Source organism: Garra rufa, chromosome 8 (assembly GCF_049309525.1).
Source record: "Garra rufa chromosome 8, GarRuf1.0, whole genome shotgun sequence".
Taxonomy (NCBI): Eukaryota; Metazoa; Chordata; class Actinopteri; order Cypriniformes; family Cyprinidae; genus Garra; species Garra rufa.
The window spans coordinates 31,482,408-31,507,688 of NC_133368.1; the positions used below are offsets into that span (position 1 = coordinate 31,482,408).

At 32.0% G+C, this 25,281-nt stretch overlaps 1 protein-coding gene across 1 annotated transcript in view; it reads left to right on the forward strand.

Annotated features, from left to right (window-relative positions):
* nab1b (NGFI-A binding protein 1b (EGR1 binding protein 1)) overlaps window positions 1-24,235 on the forward strand; it is a 33,437-nt gene extending 9,202 nt beyond the window's left edge. Inside the window, exons 4-8 of the mRNA XM_073845615.1 lie at window positions 938-989; window positions 9,705-9,824; window positions 11,954-12,122; window positions 18,427-18,567; window positions 20,368-24,235. Of these exons, the coding sequence (XP_073701716.1) occupies window positions 938-989; window positions 9,705-9,824; window positions 11,954-12,122; window positions 18,427-18,567; window positions 20,368-20,450 (565 nt within the window). The 3' untranslated portion in view covers window positions 20,451-24,235. The remainder of the gene's footprint in view (window positions 1-937; window positions 990-9,704; window positions 9,825-11,953; window positions 12,123-18,426; window positions 18,568-20,367) is intronic.
* Window positions 24,236-25,281: the final 1,046 nt, after the last annotated feature.

Sequence of the window (25,281 nt, forward strand, 5' to 3'; positions counted from 1 at the left end):
CCTTATCAGACACTCAAAACCTGCCATCCAAAGAGTCCGTGCAGGTGTTTCCTGGATTGCCAGGCTTGCGTGTCAGTGGATGGAAAATTCCTTCTGGCGTTACATAATTGCAGTCACTCATTCAAAACTTGAAAGATTGCATCACAGTCGTGGACTGGGTATTGCGAAAGTTATCTAGGCCAAGTTTTCTTACAATGCTTCTTACGTCATGATGAAATTTGCCAAGGGCACTCCTAAATTGGGTTGCAGGTGAAATGCTTGTATTACGAAAGCGAATTTTGGTACTTTAAGGTCAGGATTTTCAAGCACAGACTATGAAACTACTGAACACATAATAAAACATTTCTAATTTAATAAACATAACCGACTGTCAGGGTCTCAGGGTTTGTCAAGGTTGAAAACCCTTGCTAAGGTATTCATTAAAATATCAACATTTTCAGAAATGAATTGGAATAACATATCCATGATGTTAGACTAGGTTCTCTTAGAGGCAAACAAAATTGAAAAACCTACCCTACCATTTAAAAGACTGGTGTCGTAAGATTTAAAAATATATATTTTTTAAATAAGTCTCTTATGCTCACCAATACTGCATTTATTTGAATTAAAAATCTAGCAAAACAGTATTAGCGTGAAATATTATTTCAGTTTAAAATAGTGGGTTTCTGTGATTTCAAAGCTGACTTTTCAGCAGCCATCACTTTTCAATGATCCTTCAGAAATAATTTTAATATGAAAAATTATAATAATTCAGCTTTGAAATCACAGGAATAAATGACCATTTAAAATATATTCAAATAGAAAGCAGTTATTTTAAATGGTGTAAATATTTTTAAAAAAGTTTTGTTGTACTTTGCATCAAATAAATGCAGGCTTGGTGAGCAGAAGAGAATTCTTTAAAAGTTCAGAGCTGAACATTTCATTTTCTTTCCTACAGATCTCGATGTGGTGACAGAGATGAGCCATCACCCAAGAGAATTAAAACAGAGGTGAGTAAAATTGCTTCAAGATTTCTCCAACCTGAACTGCAAATAATCTGTCTCAAGCTTCCAATGCGATTTCACAACTCATTTTGTTATTAATGTGCGCTGAGGCGCTAACACCAATATGCGAGGAAACTGTTGTAGGAGGCAGGATTGACACTGGGTGGGTCCAGTGGCTTTTTGTTTGCATAGCTGCCTGTCAGCATACTGAACTGTGTGGGAGGGCTTTGCAGGAGCATGTGGGGTAGCTCCTTCAGGATTGCATGTCATGGTGCAGGGGAAAGTTCAAAGTTCAGCCTGGAGAAGTTACAAAGGACTAATGTTCGCAAGCCCACTCCCTCGATCACACCTCAAATCCATTTTTAGCGGGCCCACTGTCATTATTTTTCCATAACCTACATATCCGCAATCAGTCTGCCCTATACTTAACTGCACACATAGTGATCTTATTGATGTGGTTTGCTGAAGAGGCCTTTGTGCTCTATGGCAGCTGTCCATTCATGGCTCTCTAGTGACACATTTGATCATTGTCCAGTCGTTAGATCTTCTGGAAACTTCTAACATCCCACATCAATGCTTATGGGCTGGGTGGTGTCTGAAGAAGAGCAGGTGTTTGCCCGCTTCACCTCTGCCCTGGTTTCACTCCGCGTACGGGCACAGACATGTGACCACTTCGGAAAATCAGTGGTTTCTACCCACTCTACCTCTAAGGAGAAATGAGCCCTTTATCATTATCAGACAGCGGCAAATTACCAAGTGCCTTCCTTTTCCCCCTAATTTGCATTGTTACTCACTTAATAATCATATTTTACCTCACTTCTACGTCATGCTCCCACACCAGTCATGTGAATAAACAACAACACCAGAGAGTGTGGTTTTGGGGTCAGTAAGATTTTTGTTTTGTTTGTTTGTTTTTAGAAGTCTCTTCTCACCAAGGCAGCATTTATTTGATTAGAAATACAGTAAAAACAGTAACATTGTGAAATGTTGTTACAATTTACAATATCAGCTTATTCATGTGATTTATTCCTGTGATGGCAAAGTGGAATTTTCAGCAGCCATTACTCATTAATGTCACATGATGCTTCAGAAATCATTTTAATATGCTGATTTCAGCAATGTACCACTTTTTCAAGATAATTACATTGATAAATCTTTTTTTTTTTTTCTCTGCTTTATTAGGAGAAAAGGTGTAACTTTTGTCCCTCTTTTTTAGCAGCTTACCGTTTGGTCAAACTGCTTGAATTTGTGAATCATTTTTAAATTTATACAAACAAACTGAATCTGCTACTCCAAGAAAGAGAGGTTATATTTTGTCACATTTTTTAGCAGTATATAATTTTTGGTCAAACTACTTGAATCATTTTTGAATGAACAAATTGATTGAAAGTCAATCTGACTTTCTCTGCTTTAAGAAAGAAAGGGTAAGTTTTGTCCCATTTTTTTTAACAGCATACAATTTAGTCAAACTACTTGAATTAGTGAATCATTTTTATATTTATACCAACAAACTGATTCGTTTAACTGTATAGTGTGAAATGTTGTCAGAATTTACAATATCAGCTTATTCATGTGATTTATTCCTGTGATGGCAAAGTGGAATTTTCAGCAGCCATTACTCATTAATGTCACATGATGCTTCAGAAATCATTTTAATATGCTGATTTCAGCAATGTACCACTTTTTCAAACTAATTAAATTTTTTTTTGATTTCCCTGATTTATTAGGAGAAAATGTGTACCCTTTATCCCCCGTTTTTAGCAGCTTACCTTTTGGTCAAACTGATTGAATTTGTGAATCATTTTTAAATTCATACAAACAAACTGATTCGCTAAACTGAATCTGCTACTCCAAGAAAGAGAGGTTATATTTGTCACATTTTTTAGCGGTATATAATTTTGGTCAAACAACTTGAATCTGTGAATCATTTTTGAATGAACAAATTGATTCACTAAAGTGAATCTAACTTTCTCTGCTTTGTTAAGAAAAAGGGTAACTTTTTCGTCCCTTTTTTTAACACCATACAATTTGGTCAAACTACTTGAATTAGTGAATCATTTGTGACCCTGGACCACAAAACCAGTCTTAAGTCGCTGGGGTATATTTGTAGCAATAGCCAAAAATACATTGTATGGGTCAAAATTATTGATTTTTCTTTTATGCCAAAAATCATTCGGAAATTAAGTAAAGATCATGTTCCATGAAGATTTTTTGTAAAATTCCTACTATAAATATATCAAAATGTAATTTTTGATTAGTAATATGCATTGTTAAGAACTTAATTTGGAGAACTTTAAAGGTGATTTTCTCAGTATTTTGATTTTTTGGCACCCTCAGATTCCAGATTTTCAAATAGATGTATCTCGGACAAATATTGTCCTATCCAAACAAACCATATATCAATAGAAATGTTATTTATTGAGCTTACATATGATGCATACATCTCAGTTTTGTAAAATTTAACCTTATGACTGGTTTTGTGGTCCAGGGTCACCAACAAACTGATTCGTTTAACTGTATAGTGTGAAATATTGTTACAATTTACAATATCAGCTTATTCATGTGATTTATTCCTGTGATGGCAAAGAGGAATTTTCAGCAGCCATTACTCATTAATGTCACATGATGCTTCAGAAATCATTTTAATATGCTGATTTCAGCAATGTACCACTTTTTCAAGCTAATTACATTGGTAAATCTTTTTTTTTATTTTATTTCCCTGCTTTATTAGGAGAGAAGGTGTAACTTTTGTCCCCCTTTTTTAGCAGCTTACCGTTTGGTCAAACTGCTTGAATCTGTGAATCATTTTTTTTAAGGAAACAATTTAATTCACTAAAGTGAATCAGACTTTTTCTGCTTTGTTAAGAAAGACACAGCATACAGTTTGGTCAAACTACTTGAATTGGTGAATCATTTTTATATTAATACCAACAAACTGATTCGTTTAACTGTATAGTTTGAAATATTGTTACAATTTACAATATCAGCTTAGAAATCATTTTGATATGCTGATTTTTGGTGCTCAGGAAACCTTTATCATTGTCAATGTTAAAAAGATTTTTATTCATGGATTTTTTGATGCATATGAAGTAAAATAAAAACAGCATTTATTTGAGACATAAGTCTATTAACATAATGTCTTTACTGTCACTTTTGATCATTTTAATGTAATTTTAATAAAAAAATCTCTAGTCAAAAATAACTAGTTTTTGTAATCAGAGCAGTATTTATTTTTAAGAAACTATTGCGCTATGAAAAAATGTACAAAGGTTGTTAACTTCCTTTAATAGAAACTGCATCTGCGGCACGCAAGTGTTGCGTATTTATTTTGGCAGCCATATTCAGGGTACGGCACGAGCGCTGAAGTCAGCGGAAATCATGTTGAGAATGTACTGTAAGCATATTTATCAACACAGTCTTTTGCAATAGACTTTCTACATGAAGCAACATAAAATAAAGGAGTGAATTACTCACCCATTGTTTGACAAAATGACGTCTGCAAGTTCAACAAGCAGTGACAGGCACCCAAACAGCATTTTTTATTCAGCAAATCCAGATCACTTAAACAGGTTCTAGCTACAATTTGGAGGTTTTATCAATGTAAATTCATTCTTTTGGGGTGTGAATGTGATGCCCCATGTCATGCTGATTAAAGTTGCCATAATTCTAAATGGCACATTATTAAATTAGTTATTGGAATTTAGTAATACAGAAATCACTTTATTTTCTTTATAGAGCCACAGATTAGTCACGCAAAAACTGAATCTGTCTTTCTTTCTACTTTTATAAGAGAGAATGTGTGTTTTGGAATCACTTTTTCAAGCTAATTACATTGGTAAATAATTTTTTTTATTTCATTTTCCTGCTTTAATAAGAGAGAGATGGTAACTTTTGGCTATTTTTAACAGCGAACAGTTGTTTGGTCAAGCTACTCAATTCAGTAAATCATTTTTTGAATAAAGAACTGATTCACTAAACTGAATCTGAATTTCCTGCTACGTTTAAGAAAGAAAGGGTATATTTTTCACATTTTTTAGCAGCATACCATTTGGTCGAATTACTTGAATTTGTGAATCATTTTTTGAATAAACAAATTGATTCACTAAACTGAATCTGACTTTCTCTGCTTTGTTAAGAGAGAAAGAATATATATTCAGTGAATCATTTTTTGAACAAATACACTGATTTACTAAACCGAATCTGACTTCCCTGCTACGTTGTAGAAAGGTATATTTTGTCATTTTTTTTAGCAGCATACCATTTAGTCAACTACTTGTATTGGTGGGTAATTTTTACATTTATACGAACAGACTTTCTCTGCCTTGTTATATATTGTCGCATTTTTTAACAATGTACTGTTTGGTCAAGCTTCAGTGAATCTTTTTTGAATTTTTTTAATGAACAAACTGATTCACTAAACTGAATCTGACTTTCCTGCTCCGTTTAACAAAGAGAAGGTAATGTCAAATTTTTTTTGCAGCATACCTTTTGGTTGAACTATTTGAATCTGTGAATCATTTTTTGAATGAACATTAATTCCCCAAACTGAATCTGATTTCTCTGATTTGTTTAGAGAGAAAGATTATACATTGTTGTATTTTTGAACAATGTACTGTTTGGTCAAGCTAAACCAGTGAATCATTATTTTTAGAATGAACAAACTGATTCACTAAACTGAATCTGACTTTCCTGCTACGTTTAAGAAAGAGAGGTAATATTTTGTCACATTTTTTTAGCAGCATACCATTTGGTCAAACTAATTGAATCTGTGCATCATTTTGTGAATAAACAAACTGATTCACTAAACTGAATCTGACTTTCTCTGCTTTGTTAAGAGATAAAGATTATATTATTGTATTTTTGAACAATGTATCGTTTGGTCAAACAACTTAATTCAGTAAATAATTTAATTTAATGAACAAATTGATTCACTAAATTGTATCTAATTTTCCTGCTACGTTTTAAATAAAAGAGGGGGTCACATTTTTCTCAGCATACCATTTGGTCAAACTACTTGAATCGGTGAATCATTTTTTTGAACAAACAAATTAATTCACTAAACTGATTGAATATTGTCGAATATTGTTATAAATGTACAATTTGGTCAAGCTACTCAAATTGGTGAATCATTTTTTGAACAAACAAACTGATTCAAGTAACGTTTAGGAAAGAGAGGGCATATTTTGGCACATTTTTTGCAGCATACCCTTTGGTCAAACGAATTGAATCTGTGAATCATTTTGTGAATAAACAAACTGATTCACTAAACTGAAGCTGACGTTCTCTGCTTTGTTAAGAGAGAAAGATTATATATTGTTGTATTTTTGAACAATGTATTGTTTGGTCAAGCAACTTAAATCAGTGAATATTTTTTTTAATAAACAAATTGATTCACTAAGTGGAATCTAACTTTCCTGCTACATTTAAAAATAAGATTTTTTTTTTTTTAGCAGCATACAGTTTGGTCTAACAAATTGAATCAGTGAATCATTTTATGAATGAAAAAATTGATTCAATAAACTGAATCTGACTTTCTTTGCTTTGTAAAGAGAGAACGGTTGTATATTGTCACATTTTTGTACCATTTGATCAAACTACTAGAATATGTGAACCATTTTTTGAATTAACAAATTGATTCACTGTAAACTGAATCTGACTTTCTCTGATTTGTTAAGAGAAAGGTTATATTTGATCACATTTTTGAACAACGTATCATTTGATCAAGTCATTAAAATTGGTGAATTATTTTTTTTAACAAAAAACTGATTCACTAAACTGAATCTTAACTTTCCAGCTACGTTAAAAGAAGAGAAAGTATATTTTGTCTCATTTTTTTAGCAACATACTGTTTTGTCAAGCTACTTGAATTAATGAATCAATCACCAAACAAACTGATTCACTAATTCTGACTTCCCTGCTGCATTTAAAAGAGACCTGGTATATTTTGTCGCATTCTTTTTGCAACTTACCAATTGGTCAAGCTACTCAATCACTTTTTGCAAAAAAAGCACCTGAACTTTTGTCTATGCTACTAAAAATGCAAGTTAAGTTAGTGTCTTGCTGTCAACTCACTCTAGAATGGATTTTCCACATTTAACCATTTCAAAGTATGTGACAGTTAATATCATGTGTGTCTGAACTGCAGAAAAAAAAGCATAAACTTCCCCTCCCCCTCTTGCTGTCCCTGTCTGGCCTCGACTCTGCCCACATTACACTCCCATCCACACCAGTGAGAATAAGCCGCCCGCCCACATGCACCCAGACAAGGTCCAAATGAGATCAGTTGCGCGCCCACCCGTATTCTTGAGGTAGAAGTGACATCATTACGTGGGCGCACTCGGAATCACCCACACCCATGCATTTGCGCAGATACCACAAAGTGAAAAGGGGCCGAGTCTGAGGACACATGCGTATACATGCAGGCGTATGTGCGCACCTTTGTCTGTGCGCTCTAGAAGACCAGCCTCCGTGTCAAGAAAGAGAAAAGCCATAACTCGCAGGAGTGGCTCGATGATTTCATTGTTGCTGCGTGAGTGTTGGCAAATTTGCGTCAGAGCTGTTATTAGCAGTTACCTCTCTGCCTCAAACACCCAACTAGTAGTGAAAAGACTGGAATGTCTGTGGTAGTTTGCACCCATGGCAACCCATGTAAACATTTGAAGTTTTCGAGCTCATCCCTCGTGGAGCAATTTACACGTAGCGGTGCGTCGGACAAAATGTTCTGTTTGTTCATCCGGCTGTCAGGTTGAAACTCATCCTGAGGGGATTCTTAAGTGGGATGACATTTTATTAAGTATCTGACCTTTTCGCTCAAATGGAAAGAAGCTTTAGTTAGTGAAAAATTAGTGGCTTCGCTCTGCGAAGTGCTTGAGATTAACAACTTGGAATTGTTCAGGTAATCTTCAAATGTCACACCAAGTTTATGGACCTCCAGTAAAAAGTTGATTCATATTGCTATCACTTTGGTTTTTTAGTTGTCGGTCCATTGCTGTCGTAGTTTGTGGACTTACTGGAGGTGGTCACAGATTCATCGATGACATATATTGTCTTGTGATGTGTCATTTGTTGGTGTTAATTTGCAAAAAAGGCCCACACACAATAAAACTGAATTAAGACAACTGGGAAATTTAATAGGGGAATGGCAGATGTTTCGGTCAGTGCCTGAAGACTTGCCTTGTCTTTTTTCGCCTTCATAATGTGCATGACTTTTGACAAATTGTCCCGTGTTTGGATCATTGTGGCTTTTTGGGGATTGATGATCAGCTTAACATGTTGACAAAACTATGAGTCAGTAGGTTGGTTCTTCAAAAGCGTCTACAATAAGATTATTCTCTTCATTTGAGCAGAATTAGGCAACATATACAGTTGAGGTCAAAAGTTTACATACACCTTGCAGAATCTGCAAAATGTTCATTATTTTACCAAAATAAGAGGGATCATACAAAATGCATGTTATTTTTTTATTTAGTACTGACCTTGAATAAGATACTTCACATTAAAGACGTTTACATATAGTCCACAAGAGAAAATAATAGTTGAATTTATAAAAATTATTTTGTTCAAAAGTTCTCATACACTCGATTCTTAATACTGTGTTGTTACCTGAAGGATCCACAGCTGTTTTTATTTTCATTTTTTTTAGTAATAGTTGTTAATGAGTCCCTTGTTTGTCCTGAACAGTTAAACTGCCTGCTGTTCTTCAGAAAAATCCTTCAGGTCCCACAATTTCTTTGGATTTTCAGCATTGTGTATTTGAACCCTTTCTAACAATGACTGTATGATTTTTAAGTCCATCTTTTCCCACGGAGGACAACTGAGTGACTCATGTGCAACTACAGAAGGTTTAAATGCTCACTGATGCTTCAGAAGGAAACACAATGCATTAAGAGGCAGGGGTGAAAACTTTTGAACAGAAAGAAGATGTGTACATTTTTCTTTTTTTGCCTAAATATTTAATTTAGTACTGCCCTTCAGAAGCTACAGAAAATACTTACATGTCTCCCAGAAGAAGAAATATGTGGAATTTACCCTGATCTTCAATTCAAAAAGTTTTTACCCCCAGCTTTTAATGCATTGTGTTTCCTTCTGGAGCATCAGTGAGCATTTGAACCTTCTGTAATAGTTTCATATGAGTCTCTCAGTTGTCCTCGTTATGAAAAGATTGACTCAAAATCATACAGTCATTTTTGGAAAGGGTTCAAATGCACAAAAATGCTGAAAAACCAAAGAATTTGTGGGACCTGAAGGATTTTTCTGAAGAAAAAAAAAGCAGGAAGTTTAACCATTTAGGACAAACAAGGGACTCATGAACAACTATAACTAAACAAAAAAAAACACAGCTGTCAATCATTCAAGTAAAAACGCTGTATTAAGAACCAAGCGTATGTAAACTTTTGAACAGGGTGATTTTTATAAATTCAACTATTTTTTTCTTTTGTGGACTATATGCAAACATCTTTTATGTGACATCTTATTCAGGTCAGTACTAAATAAAATATAACATGCATTTTGTTGGATCCCTTTTATTTTGGTAAAATAATTAACATTTTGAAGGTGTATTTAAACTTTTGACCCCTGGCAGGACTGTTTGTTTGTCCCGTCAAGATGTGGCGCAAATGGAGGAAAACCGGTTTAAAACTCATCATTTTTGCAGAAATGGCTTCATTTTGAAATTGACTGCCTTTGAGAGGAAATATCAATCGAATGTGTATCGATCTGCAGGAGGGCTGTTTTGACCTCCAGGAGGCGCTGCAGGCCATTCACATGCGCCAGGAGACCCTTAAGGAGCAGCTAGCCCACGCCAGATCTAAAGGAGAGGAGACGGTTGGGCGGAACATCCAGGTGACTGACTGCATTATGACAGTGTGTTTATTTGTGTGTGGGAGAGGAATGCTCTTAGGCGCCTCGCTGACTCCGTCTTCATGTCTGTCTACCACCACACTCGTCTCGCTCTGGTGTCCTATCACGCAGGTTTTTGGGTCAGTAGCTGGAGCTTCACCTGTCCTCCTTGACCATGACCTACTTTTGGTCAACTAGTTTGAGAACAATCAGTAGATGTCCTGAGGAAGTGATGAAACTAATGAAAAAGATATTCCATAAGGAAGTGTGTTATTCTTAGTGCTTTTTGCTGATTGTTGTTTTATAGGAAAACTGACAGAAAATATCTCAGTTGTTGTTAGCAAGTCCAAGTCCCCTTTTTCTCCAAGCGTGATATACTAGGCCCTTCTATAAAAATATAATCTAAAATGATATATGATCAATTTATTTAAATACAATTACATAAAAATACACTTCCAGTCAAAAGTTTTTGAACAGTAAGATTTTTAATGTTTTTTAAGGTCTCTTCTGCTCACCAAGCCTGCATTTATTTGACCCAAAGTACAGCAAAAACAGTAAAATTTTAAAATATTTTTACTATTTAAAGCAACTGTTTTATATTTGAATATATTTTAAATTGTAATTTATTCCTGTGATCAAAGCTACATTTTCAGCATCATTACTCAAGTCTTCAGTGTCACATGATCCTTCAGAAATCATTCTAATATGCTGATTTGCTTTTCAAGAAACATTTATTATTACTATTATTATTATTATCAATATTTAAAACAGATGAGTATAAATATTTTTCAGGATTCTTTGATAAATAGAAAGAACCAAAGATCAGCATTTTAGCTGAAATAAAAAGCTTTTGTAACATTATACACTATACCATTTCACAGCTTGCAGTCAGTATATAATTTTATTATTTGTTTCTTGGAAAGAAATAATATAAATTAATATTTTTATTTGACAAGGATGCTTTATATTGATCAAAAGTGATGATAGAGCTATTTACAAAAGATTTCTATTTCAGATAAATGCTGTTCTTCTGAACTTTCTATTCTTAAAAGAAATCTGAAAAAAATCTACTCTGCTGTTTTCAACATAATTATCATAATAAAAAATGTTTTTTTTTTGAGCAGCAAATCAGCATATTAGCATCATTACTCCAGTCACATGATCCTTCAGAAATCATAAAAAAAATCAGCTTTGAAATCACAGGAATAAATTACATTTTAAAATGTATTTAAATAAAAAACTGTTGTTTTAAATACTAAAAATATTTTTATAGATTTTAATATTAATTTTAAATATGCAACATTTTCAAAGATGAAATCATGCAAATATGTTCAGCTTTCTTATAACCTTTTGCCCAGTCATGACTACTTGACTGAGAGACAAAAAATGACTATAAAAGATGACAGTTTAATTAAATTTTTCTACACATGCAATGATGCTTAAATAGCTAGAAGTGTTCATTTTCATGTACGTTCCTTACTTTTTGTCAACATTCGTCTCATTTGTGTCTTTTTATGTCCTTCGCATTTAAGACAAAGTTGATACTCCTCTCCATTATATCTCCTAAGCTGTTAGAGCTACCTCTGAGCATTTAACACATATTCTAAGCTGTCTTTTCTCTTTAATTGTTTTGTTTTTCCAATAGATAGATTGACAGAATGCATTGTCTCAGAAACATCAGTTAATTATGCTGCTTTTGTGTTTTTAAGTGGAAACGTGTCATTTTGTAACTGTGAATAGCATCTTCCTGTGTTAAAAAAAAGTTTTTGTTTGGCTCTTTTTAGGTAGGATGCTATTGCACATGTAGGAGGGGTGCTACTGGAATCAATCAAGCTCCACACGTAGTGTGGTTTAAAAACAAATGTACAGCAAAAACATTAATATGATCACAACAAAATATTTCTAGTACTGTAATTGCAAATACATGTTTCATGTTCATATGTGATGTGAGGAGCATTCAGATTACCAGATATTTGAACTGTAGGAGTCTGTTTATGGTTAGTTTTGTTTTGTATCACTACACTTGCGGTATGTTGTGAATGATGAATACTGGAAATCATTTCTGTCACACTGTACGTACGATGCTATACACATCCGCCTGTCTGACTCCCTGCTGTCTATGCATATTATAGGTTCAGCTGGAGCGTCTGTTGGCCAAGCAGATGGAGATACTGCATGACGCCGCCGCGCAGGACAGACTGCAGGCTCTAGAGTGGAGGGTTCCACCAGGACCCTATAAACACAGCACAGACAGGCAGAACAGCAACGGGCTCTCCGCTGACAAAAACGCTGACCAGCAGGGTGAGTTTGTGCTAAAATTTGAGATGATGGGTTATCTGTCATACGGCAGATGCATTTTATCCAAAGCAACTTGCTGTGCAGCAATTGCAAGGACAGTATTTGTTTACATTTTTTATTTTGTCTGTGAATTCGGGGGGTTTTAGAGTGAAGTCCGACTAGGGAGATCACAAACATTTAAAAAAAAAAAATGAAAAAATGTAAAATATTTTTGGGGCTCAGAGTTAATATGTGGAGTTAAGATTAAGGTAAAATTTTTACTTTTTTTTTTATTTTATTTTTTTTAACATTGACATTCATTACATTCTGTTGTCTCAAGGCTGGTCAGATTTTTTTGGCATCAGTAGCTAATTTTCATTATTTTGCACTAGAACATTAGATTTTAATAGAAAAAAAAAAGGAATGCTTATATTTATATGTGTGTTAATCTCAGATTCTCAATTTAAGATATCAAATTATAATATTTATTATAATAAATATTATAATATTTGTAAAAATGTTTTACTATTATTGTATATATATTATATATCTTATTAAATTTAGATGTTTATATCTATGTGTGTGTAAAATTATTAATCTTTATACAAAAATAAAACATTTTTTAAAAAATATTTTAATATTGTAAAAGCACAAATTTTTGTACTATTGGAATATAAAAGCTAATTATTAAATTTGAACAATATTTATATAATTTTTAAATGTTTTACTATTATTGTGTATATATTTATCTTATTAAACTTATATGTTTACATTTATGTATGTGTATTATTATAAATGTATTAATCTTCATATAAAAGTAATAATTTTGTTGTATTAGCAAATATTTGTACACAATTATGATATATAAAAGTAATTATTCAATTTTAATAATTTTATATAATATAATTTTATGATAGTTTACTATTATTGTATATATAATATTTATTTTATTACATTTATATGTTTACATTTATGTGTATATTATTATAAAATTATTAATCTATACAATAATAATAATTTTATATAAGTTTTAAATATTTTAAAATTGTATTAGCAAATATTTTTGTACAATTAAATATAAAAGCTAATTATTTATTTTAATAATATTTAAATAATTAAATATTATATACACAATAATAAAAAGTTATTTTTTATTATTGTATATGTAATATTTAATTATTTATCTTATTAAATTTGTTTACATTATAATTAGTTTTAAATATTTTTATATTGTATTAGCAAATATTTTTGTACAATTAGAATTTAAAGCAAATTATTTAATTTGAATAATATTTATATAAAATAATAAAAAAATGTTATATAAATATTGTAATGTTTATCTTATTAAATGTATGTTTACATTTATATGTATGTGTGTATATTATAACTCTTTATATAATAATAATAATTGTTTTAAATATTTCAATATTTTATTAGGAAATATTTTTGTACAATTAGAATTTAAAGCAAAATATTTAATTTGAATAATATTTATATAATTAAAAATGTTATATATATATATATATATATTTTATACATTGTTTATCTTATTAAATGTATGTTTACATTTATATGTATGTGTATATTATAAATAATAAATCTTTATATAATAATAATAATAATAATAATAATAATAATAATTGTTTTTAATATTTTAATATTTCATTAGCAAATATTTTTGTACAATTAAAATATAAAAGCAAATTATATAATTTTAATCATTTTTATATAATTTAAAAATGTTTTACTATTATTTTGTATATATAATGTTTATCTTATTACATTTATATACGTTTAATTTTATGTGTGCATTATAAAATGATTAATCCTATATAATAATAATTTATTTATATTTTAATATTGTATTAGCAAATATTTTAGTAAAATTAGAATATGAAAGCTAATTATTTAATTTATTAATATTTATAATATAATTGTAAAAATTAGTATTATTGTGTGTGTATATATATATAATATTGATCTTATTTAATAATAATAATATTTTAAAAAACATTTTAATATTGTATTAGCAACTAATTATCAAAAAATATTAATGTACGATTAAAATATCTAATAAAATGATGTATTAAATTTATATAATTATTATTTAATTTATTAATATTTATAATATAATTTAAAAAATGACTATTATTGTGTGTATATATAATATTGATCTTATTAAATAATAATAATAATATTTTAAAACATTTTAATATTGTATTAGCAACTAATTAGCAAAAAATATTAATGTACAATTAAAATATCTAATAAAATGATTTAATTGTTATTAAATTTATATAATTATTATTTTCTTTAATATTATTGTATATATAATATATATATTGTATACATGTTTACATTTTTATGCATGTGTGTATGTATTTTTTAATATAATTATTAATTATGTAAAAAATATATTTTTAAAATATTTAAATATTGTATTAGCAATTAGTTATTGTCTCAGATATAGATAGATAAATAGATAGATAGATGATTGATTGATAGACACATTGCACATTTATTATATAGAACTTAAGAAACAAATTTTCACGATGTCAGACCAAAAAAGTGAACAAAACAACAATTGTTATTAATACTATGACAAAAGCATACAAGCTGTCTTTTACTCTTGATTGACCATCCAGATTATTTTTGCACACATTAGACAGTACCGAAAACTGGTGAAGCGTTTCAGTTGTTGTTTCTCAGATAATTCAGTAGCTTGCATCACCTGTTTCAGACTCTGTTTTTTCTCGTTTCTTGTTGGCACTCTCATTTCTGGGGCTCATCTGGCAGCTGCAGGCGGAGGCGGGGTGGTGGGTGTCAGGGAGGGGAGGGGGACGTCGGGTGGAAATATGAACACGGCTCTGCATTCTGCTACTAATCTTGTGCCTTAGATTGCCACCCGTCTGGAGTTCGTTCTGACCCTCGTGTTGGTACATGAAGATAATTACTGTGCATATACCCAATCTGAGCACTCATTATCTGCATCACAGCACAAGCACAAATGTTTACAAGGGATTTTGCATTGCAAAGTAGTGCCAGACCACCATGGGGTTTTGATATTGGCCACCTTGCTTTTTAGGAATAATAGCAAATAAGATGAACAAAGGTTATTTTAAGTGCTGTCAAATCGCGATTAATCGTATCCAAAGCAAACGTTTGTGTTGACATAATATATTAATAGTAATATATTTATAGCCAGTACATGAGCTATAAGTGGTTTTTGGTTTCCTTAATTAATGCTCCAGCCAGGCAGCTACCATTGATGAATGGGGGATACTGATAGCTTTCTTTAGCTATTATAGACCTCCTTTGATAAACTGCATAATTAGCCTTAATTTCTCTTCTGCTTTAATGTGACACTCTGTTCATTATTTCTGATAATTATTTGTGGTTGTTTCACACTGCGCTGAACACACCAGTGCTTTCTCCCTCCTCAGCTCTGAGAATAACTCCTTCATGAACTCTCTGAGTACATGATCCCTCTCAGCTTCCTAATATCCCATGTGTTCTCAGTACTCCAGAGTGGGCGAATGGGATCTGCGGAGAGAGAAAGAGAGAGAAGCAGAGGCAGAAAGTGAAAATTAGATGAGAACTAAATATGTCCATCTTTAGCCTTGACTGTCCCTTTGCAGGTAGGGCTTTAATGAAATGAGTCAGTGCTGTTGGGTTTACAAGTATATCAGCTGTAATAGCATTTCTACCACAACAGCAATTTCATTTTAGAATGTGAATTGGGTGTAACTAGAAACACACTGCTGTTCAAATGTTGGGGGTCAGTAAGATTTTTAAAATGCTTTTGAAAGAAGTCTTTTATTTTCACTGAGGCTCTAATTGATCAAAAATACAGTAAAAACATTAATATTGTGAATATTAGCACAATTTAAAAATTCTATTTTAATATTTGATTCTTCAGAAATTATTCTAATATGCTAATTTGGTATTCAAATAACGTTTGTTATTATTATCAATGTTAAAACCACTTGTGCTACTTAATATTTTTTGTGGAAACCATGATACATTTTTTTCAGGATGAATATAATGTTGGAACAAAATAAAAATATTTTGTACCCTTATAGAGAGTCAGATAGATAGAACAACAGAATGATAGAATAATAGAACAATGGATGGATGGATGGATGCATACATAGAACAACAACAGAATGATAGAGAGATACATTGATGGATGGATGGATGATAGAACAACAACAGAACAATAGAACAAGAGATGGATGGATAGATAGAATAACAGAACGAGAGATGGATGGGTGGGCGGATAGAACGATAGATCTACAGCGATAGATAGATGGATGGATGGATGATAGAACAACAGAATGATAGAACGATACACAATAGATAGACGGATGGATAGAATGATAGCTAGAACAACGATAGATAGATAGATAGATAGATAGATAGATAGATAGATAGATAGATAGATAGATAGATAGATAGATAGATAGATAGAACAACAGAACGATAGAGAGATGGATGGATGGACGGTGGATGGAACAATAGATAGAACAACAAAAGAACAATAGAACAAGAGATAGTATAGAATGACAGTAGAATGACAGAATGAGAGATGGATAGATAGAACAACAGAATGATAGAACGATAGAACAATAGATGGATGGATTAATGGATGGATAAAACGACAGCTAGAACAACAATAGATAGATAGATAGATAGATAGATAGATAGATAGATAGATATTAGGATGATGGATAGAATCAGAACAACAGAACAAGAGATAGATAGATGGATAGATGGATGAATAGATGGCGGATGAGTAGAAAGAACGATATAACAACAGAATGATAGAACAAGATGGATGGAAAGAACGATAGAACAACAGAATGATAGAATGAGTGATGGATGGATAGATGGATAGAACGATAGAACAACAACAGAAAAATAGCACAAGAGATGGATGGATGGAACAACAACAGAATGATAGATAGATGGAACGATAGATAGAACAATAACAGAACGATTGCACGAGAGATGAATAGATGGATGATAGAACGATAGATAAAACAACAACAGAACTAAAGATGGATGGTAGATAGATAGATAGATAGATAGATAGAATGATAAATGAAACAACCACAGAACAAGAGATGGATGGATGAATGATAGAACAATAGATAGATATTTGGATGGATGGATGGATGGATAGAACGATAGATAAAACAACAACAGAACGAGAGATGGATGGATGAATAGAACGATAGATATTTGGATAGATAGATAGATAGATAGATAGATAGATAGATAGATAGATAGATAGATAGATAGAATGATAAATGAAACAACCACAGAACAAGAGATGGATGGATGAATGATAGAACAATAGATAGATATTTGGATGGATGGATGGATGGATAGAACGATAGATAAAACAACAACAGAACGAGAGATGGATGGATGAATAGAACGATAGATATTTGGATAGATAGATAGATAGATAGATAGATAGATAGAACAACAACAGAATGATAGAACGATAGATATTTGGATAGATAGATAGATAGATAGATAGATAGATAGATAGATAGATAGATAGATAGATAGAACAACAACAGAATGATAGAACGATAGATCAGGTGATTTTTATTAAAGATACAAAAATATGATAAATTAAAGACCAGGATGGAGGAACACTATTTCCCATAATTGATTACCTGTATTGAATTTCCTTGATTTGTAGTTCAGTGAATTCCTTGTCCTGTCATTCCAAGGCAGCTTCCTGTGGGACTTGACCAATTCAAATTCACTCAGAAATCCGGTGGTCGTTACCTTCTCTGGTTTAAATGAGGTATTGTGAGGAGTGGGTGGCAGAGACGTGTCCCCTCAGCGTTCAGATTAAAGCTGCTGGTAATTAAAGGGCATTGTGTTAAGTTAAAAATGACAGACATTAGTCATGATGCTGCACTGATGCTGTCAATAGACACAAATGAGATCAGCCAGCCAGGGACAGAGCAGGTTAATATGCTGTGTGCAGGAGGTGTACGCGCTCAATGCAACTCGCGTTTAACGCCGCATTCACTGTCCTCAGGCTATTACGGCGAGTGCGTTGGCTGGCTGTAGTCGAAGAAAAGGTGCATTCGTATCAAATGAAGCTCAGTTGCGTGCACAAGCGAGGTATTGTGCTGAGTGTTTCTGGTAGGCGGAATGCTTGTCTCGTAGCATTAGCTTGGACTCGGTAATGGACATAATGATGCAGCCTTGCGTTTTGTTAAACGCCGGTCATGAATACAGTTGCGAGGTGAAAAGAGAACATGAGTTAAACTGAAGGGTTTGCTTTATTCTGTCTCTACAGGAGAGAGGCCGCTGAATCTGAGGGTGACCAGCCAGAGGACGAGTGCATCAGACGGAGACACGCCTTTAGGAAAGCAACTGGCCAATGAGTTGAAAAGGCATCATCACGCTAATGCCGAGAGCAAGACATCAGCAGCTACAGGTGTGTGTTATAGGAATATGCATATGTCACACATAAAAATAAAACATAGGCAACACTTTAGAGGATAGTTCACCCAATAATTAAATTTACTCCCCCTCAAGCCATGCTAGGTGTATATGACTTTCTTCTAAAATGTCCTGGCTCTTCAAGCTTAATAATGGCAGTGAATAGGTGTTGAGATTTTGAAGTCCAATAAAGTGCATCCATTCATCCATAAAAAGTACTCCACACAGCTCCAGTGGTTTAATAAATGCCTTCTGAAGCGATTTGATGCAGTTGTGTAAGACACTTATACTGTTAATTAGAAATTGAATATTCACTAAATTAACAAAATTTAACATAATTAGGAATTAAAGAGCAAAAATGCTTATAGAGTAATTAAGAGTTTGCTTACACAATTTAAATATTTTTAATGTTTTTTTTGCTTCAAATATTTTATTGAGAGAAAGGAATAAAAATGAGGAAACACCTGTAATAAAAATGAATAAATTAATTGTATTATTGCTAAATATATTATTATTATTAATTTATTTTATTTTTAAATAATATTAAAATTAATATTAAAATCTAAATGATCAGTTTTTTAAGCTACTATATGTATAAACTGTTATTTTTATTATTAATAATAAAAAATTGATACCTTTTCGGTTTAGAAGCACATGTATTATTATTATTATTATTATTAATGTATTATTTAAATTAATTTAAATAAATTGCCAGGTTTTCCATTTTAATAATTTATGGGAACATGGCAAAATTACAACATCTGATTATTAAATTCATAAAATAATGCATTATTAATTATTATTATTATTATTATTATTATTATTATTAGCTTATTTTTAATAATAACAAATTGACACCTTTTCGATTTTAGAAGCACATGGGGATATGGCAAAAATGATAATGATCAATTATTATTATTATTATTATTATTATGTATTATTTTATTTCATTTTTAATAAATTGCCAGTTTTTTTTTTTTTTTTTTTTTTCATTTTAGAAACTTTTGGAAACAGCATCTGATTGGTAAATTCATAAAATAATTTATTATTATTATTATTATTATTATTATATTTTATTTTTAATAATAATAAATTGACACCTTTTCAATTTTTAGAAGCACATGAGGATATGCCAAAAATTGTAATTATCGATTATTAGTAATATTAATATTATTATGTATTTTTTAAATTTCATTTTTAATAAATTGCCACTTTTTCCATTTTAGAAATGTGTGGGAACATGGTAAAATGACAACATCTGATCATTAAATTTATAAAGTAATAAATTATTATTATATTATTTTATTTTTTATAATAAATTGCCACTTTTTTTCGATTTTAGAAGCACATGGGGACATAGCAAAAATGATCATGATCAATGATGATTGTTATTTTTATTTTTATTATTATTATTATTATTAATGTAGTATTTTATTTCATTTTTAATAAATTGACAGTTTTTCCATTTTAGAAACTTATGGGGACATGACAAAATGACAGCATCTTATCATTAAATTCATAAAGTAATGAAACTATTTAATTTCACCATATGTTCTATCTCCACTTAATTGTGAAAAACATGATTTGATCTTTAACTTTTTGAAGTATTTTTAACCAGTATATTTAAATAATTCATATTTGTGACTGCCAACATTTACATTTATTCATTTAGCAGACGTTTTTATCCAAAACAACTTGCAAATGAGGAACCATTCAAGCAATTTATCATCAATTATATAAACGGTTTCAGTAATCCAGAGCATTTCTCTTAACCTTTTTTCTTTTTTTCCCCCAGAAAACGGAGGAGACATATCTTCACATGCCCTCAACCTCTCTGAGAAGAAGACCATCAAATCCGAGCCGGAGGATTCCAGATAGCAGCCCCGAATGCTTTTGTTTCAAACCTACAACAATACACGTTGTCTGTCAGTGAATACTAAACAAGCACAACTACAGTAGAGCCTTAACAACCAATGTTGCCTCAAAATAGAGTTTATTTTAGTTCCTCGCCATTTTTGTTTTTTGCCAAAGCACCTAGAGCCCTTATTTCTTATCTTCCTGAGTAGATGCACACTGTTTGTGCTGTCACTGACTGTACTCGTTTGATTCTCACTAGCTCTCATCACTCGTTTTTATGCTCTCCTATCGGTGTGGACTGAGTAGTCCGCTATTTGTACATACATAGAAAATGTCTGTTCGAAAACGGTTAAATGTTATTTAAATACAGTGTGTGTTGTATGTATATATGAATGCATGTAAAATATCACTGAAACGGAGGGACGCAGTGTTTTAGAAAGTTGTTAGTAAGCAGCTGTTGTCGTCGCCTATTTAAGTAAGCATCCTGGATTGCGTTTCTCTTTAAAGACCCCATGCGATCACTTTCATTTCCTGTATTTCCTGTATTCCGCAAATGACGAATCAAAAGGTTTGCACCTTTTAAAGAGCCAGCAGGCTTTATTTACACCATAAATAGTGATTTGCTACTTGCTGTTGCTATTTGATAGCAGGTGGAGCAATATTATCATTTTAGGCATCATTTCATTCAACAAAAAAGTTATGGCTGCATGATATATCAAAATATTGATATTGCGACATGGCTGAATGCATTAGTCAAATCAACAAGGCTGTGATTAAGAAGTAAATATTAATTCAGGAAAAAATGAAGACGTACATTACTATTGTAATTTTACATTATTTTTAAGGTTAAAAGCTATAGTTTATAGTACATAATCACAAAAATCATGATTTTATAGTCATATAAAATTAGTCAAAAACAGTTAAATGTGGCCTGTATATATAAAAATCTAATTTTTGTTGGAAATGTGGCCTGTAGTTATATATATGCCATGTTTCAGCTATTTTTGACTCTCTATATATATTTTTGACATATATAATATATACACACACACACACACACATTTTCTTTTATTAAATTATGATTTTATAGTCATAAAACGAGTCAAAAACAGTGGAAATGTCGTCTATATATAGTATATAAAGACTTCCAAAGTGTGAACAGATTTTTAACGTTTTTCACTAATTGTTTTAACTTCAAGTAATCAAAAAAAAAATATATAGGCCACATTTCCATTGTTTTTAATACTTTTTTTTTTTTTGACATACATACATTATATATATTATTATTTTTATTTTTCCCCCACTGTATTTGACTAATTTGATATAAAATCATAAGTTAAGTTTTTCACTAATTGTTCAACTTTAAATAAGTCATTTAAATAATTGTTCAGCTTTTAAAAGTTCTTTTTATTTTCTATGCAGAATCGCTCCCCAGTCACAGAAAAACAAAATGTCACAATGTCGTTTTTTTTTTTCAATATTGTTCAGCCGTAATACATTTTTGGATTGTTTTTCCCAGAAAATAACAAATTTGTGTTTTTTGAATGCATAAAAGTGAATTTTGTCAGTACACTAGCATATAGATGACACATAGGGACTAAAAACTCTAATTTTGATCTCATGGGCTCTTTAAGGAAGTCGTCTTTTCCTTTGTCAGGGTTTCTGATAGCAATGCTAACAAACCTGAATAGAAAAGTCTCTACTATGGTGCTATGGCTGAATTTACTTGCGTAACAGAGGAAAAACTGCGGTACACGTTGCTATTTAAACACTGAAACTTCGGAGCCAGGCGTTTGGCTTCCTTATCATCTTGAACGAATAGTTAATGCCTGATTTATTTCCGATACTAAGCACAATTAATATTTCATCGTACTCTATACATACCGACAAAATGCTAATCAAGACGAGCATGTCTCCCCTCCTGACCGATTGTTGTGTAAATAGACCGACTGGACCTGAAAACAGGGCGTCATTCCTGCACCATTCCAGTCTTTATCATAATCACGTAATGTATTTGTATTTCTGAATATTTAGTCGTAGAGCAATACCGGGTAGCTGTTGTCACTTAACTCAGTGAACGTGTCTAGGTGTCCCAGCCTCAGAGGACATTCACTGTACAGTATTTCTACTCTGTTTCGTAGTGTAGACATAGTCTTAGATTCAGCTAATGTGCAAATGTATGTGAAACTGATATGCACTAGTGTTTGATTCTCCAATTTGCATCCTACTGCTCAACATTTCTCGTGTTTCTCAATGGTGATTCATGTTTTTGTAGGACTTGTACCCGTGAACTCATCCAATCGCACTCTTTATGTAGTTTTAGAGTATCACGTGAGGTGAAGTAGGCACAGGATAATCAGGTTTTCCACAAGTTACATGTCTGTAATGTACCGGTCAAGCTGTTATATAATCTGTATTTGTGTCAATGACAAATACCTCTCTATATCGGTACGATGAGACCGATTTTTAACGTCCTGATCATACACTTCAGTATTTGGAGGGGATGTGTGGAAATATTGTGTGCTTTTATTTTTTTAAGATTGTTTTCAGAGACTTCGATCTCGAGTATGCAAAATCTTAATTTAAGTGCCATTTTAAACCTATTTTTAAGAAGTCGGTGGGTTACGGGACGTCCCGTGTGAGAAAGACAAGCGTTATGTGAATATTTATCTGCCTTAGTTTGAAGCATTCCACGTTACAGTTCTTCATTTTTGGATGTTCGTTTTAGATGGAATGGGAAATGTGATTTGGGAAGTTGTATGAACATCTGAGACTTAAAGCCTTGGCAATATCTAGCTCTTTAAAGGAACACTCCACTTTTTTTGGAAATAGGCTCATTCTCCAACTCCCCCCGAGTTAATAAATTGAGTTTTACCGTTTTGAAATCCATTCAGGCGTTCTCCTGTTCTGGCGATATCACTTTTAGCATAGCTTAGCATAGATCATTGAATCCTATTAGACCAATAGCATCACGTTTAAAAATGACCAACGAGTTTCGATATTTGTCCTATTTAAAACTTGACTCTTCTGTAGTTATATCGTGTACTAGTACCGGCGGAAAATGTAAAGCTACACTTTAGGAACTACACTTCCATTCCGGCGCAATAGTCAAGGAAGTTTGCTGCCGTAATATGGAAGTGTAGTTCCTAATCTTATCGACCTAGAAAATTAGCACACGATATAACTACAGAAGAGTCAAGTTTTAAATAGGACAAATATGGAAACTCGTTGGTCATTTTTAAACGTGATGCTATTGGTCTAATAGGATTCAATGATCTATGCTATGCTATGTTAAAAGTGATATCGCCAGAACAGGAGAACGGCTGAATGGATTTCAAAACGGTCAAACTCAACTTATTAACTCGGGGGGAGTTGGAGAATGAGCCTATTTCCAAAAAAAGTGGAGTGTTTCTTTGAGAGCAGTGGAACAAAATTTGCTTTAAAAAAAAAAAAAAGTTTGATGAAGAAAAAATCTGATTGGACTTTACTGATAACATCGTTACCAATGACCTATATAGCAAGACATATCTACAGACGCCTACCTTTGTTCCTTGCTTGTTACTGTCTTTAACCCCTCACCGAAATGATCAGTCTTTCTCTAATCTTTGTACTTGCTTTGTATAATAGACTTATGCATCTTGGACTGTGGGATGAAACTGTGTTGTCAGTAGAACTTGTTCTCATCACTTTTGAGTAGAGAGTACATTAGGATATGCATACGGTAGTCCTGCACATATTGTTTTGTAAACACTAATATATTTAATTTGTTATACAGCACATGAACATTAAACTCTATTTTTTTGACATCTGATTGTGAAGTACTTTTCATTTCTCAAGCTTTAAGGAACCAGATTTTATACTGGACATACAAGCAAACATAAAATAACCTTAAAATCAGACGTTTTATTGAATGTCTTTTAATCTATTCAAGTAGAGATAAATGGGCTATGGTGAAAAAGGCAGGAAAACTTCAACTCCCAGAATGCACTGGGCTGGACCAAGCTATCTGTGAGCGGGAATACAAAAATGCAGAAGTAGGATTTGTAGTTTTCACAAAAGTTGAAAACTTTTGGACTTTTACTGATAATACACAATATAAATTTAATAACAATAATAATAAAGCTAAAAATAGGCTTTTTTATTCATTTAATATTACCAAGTTACCAAGTTTCAGTTGATTGAAAATTAAATGTATTCATCAATTTACTATCTTGAATTTAAATGTTTTTATTAATATTTCCTGAAACCTGTGACTCATTGAACAGATGTTAATGGTCAAAGGATTTTTTTAAGATGACTTAGAAGTAAATTACCGTAGCTAGAAAACCTCAGTTTCAATCTGATTCAGTGCAAGACTGACTACAGCTGTAGTGGTCTGAATAATTGTGCTTTCAACTTTGTTTTAATAAGAAGTTGTGATATCCAGGAATTCCTGGCCCTGTTGATAATGATCTAAAAAATGTGGCCTATCTTTAGTATGACTACTCTTAACATTTTCTGTTAAGATTTAATGTTAAGAATAACAGTAAAGTCATCAAACTGTGCCACAAATGACAAAATTGAAGTATGAGGATTATGGAAATAAAAAATAAATATCTAAAATAAAAAAAAGTTAAAAACCATCATCAATATTTTACCTTCTTTTGCACTTCCTCTCCAACTTCCAGTCCTGTTTTAGTTTGCATCAGTGTTTTTTTAGTATAATTTATGACCCTGGACCACAAACCCAGTCTTAAGTCGCTGGGGTATATTTGTAGCAATAGCCAAGAATACATTGTATGGGTCAAAATTATTGATTTTTCTTTTATGTCAAAAATCATTAGGATATTAAGTAAAGATCATGTTCTATGAA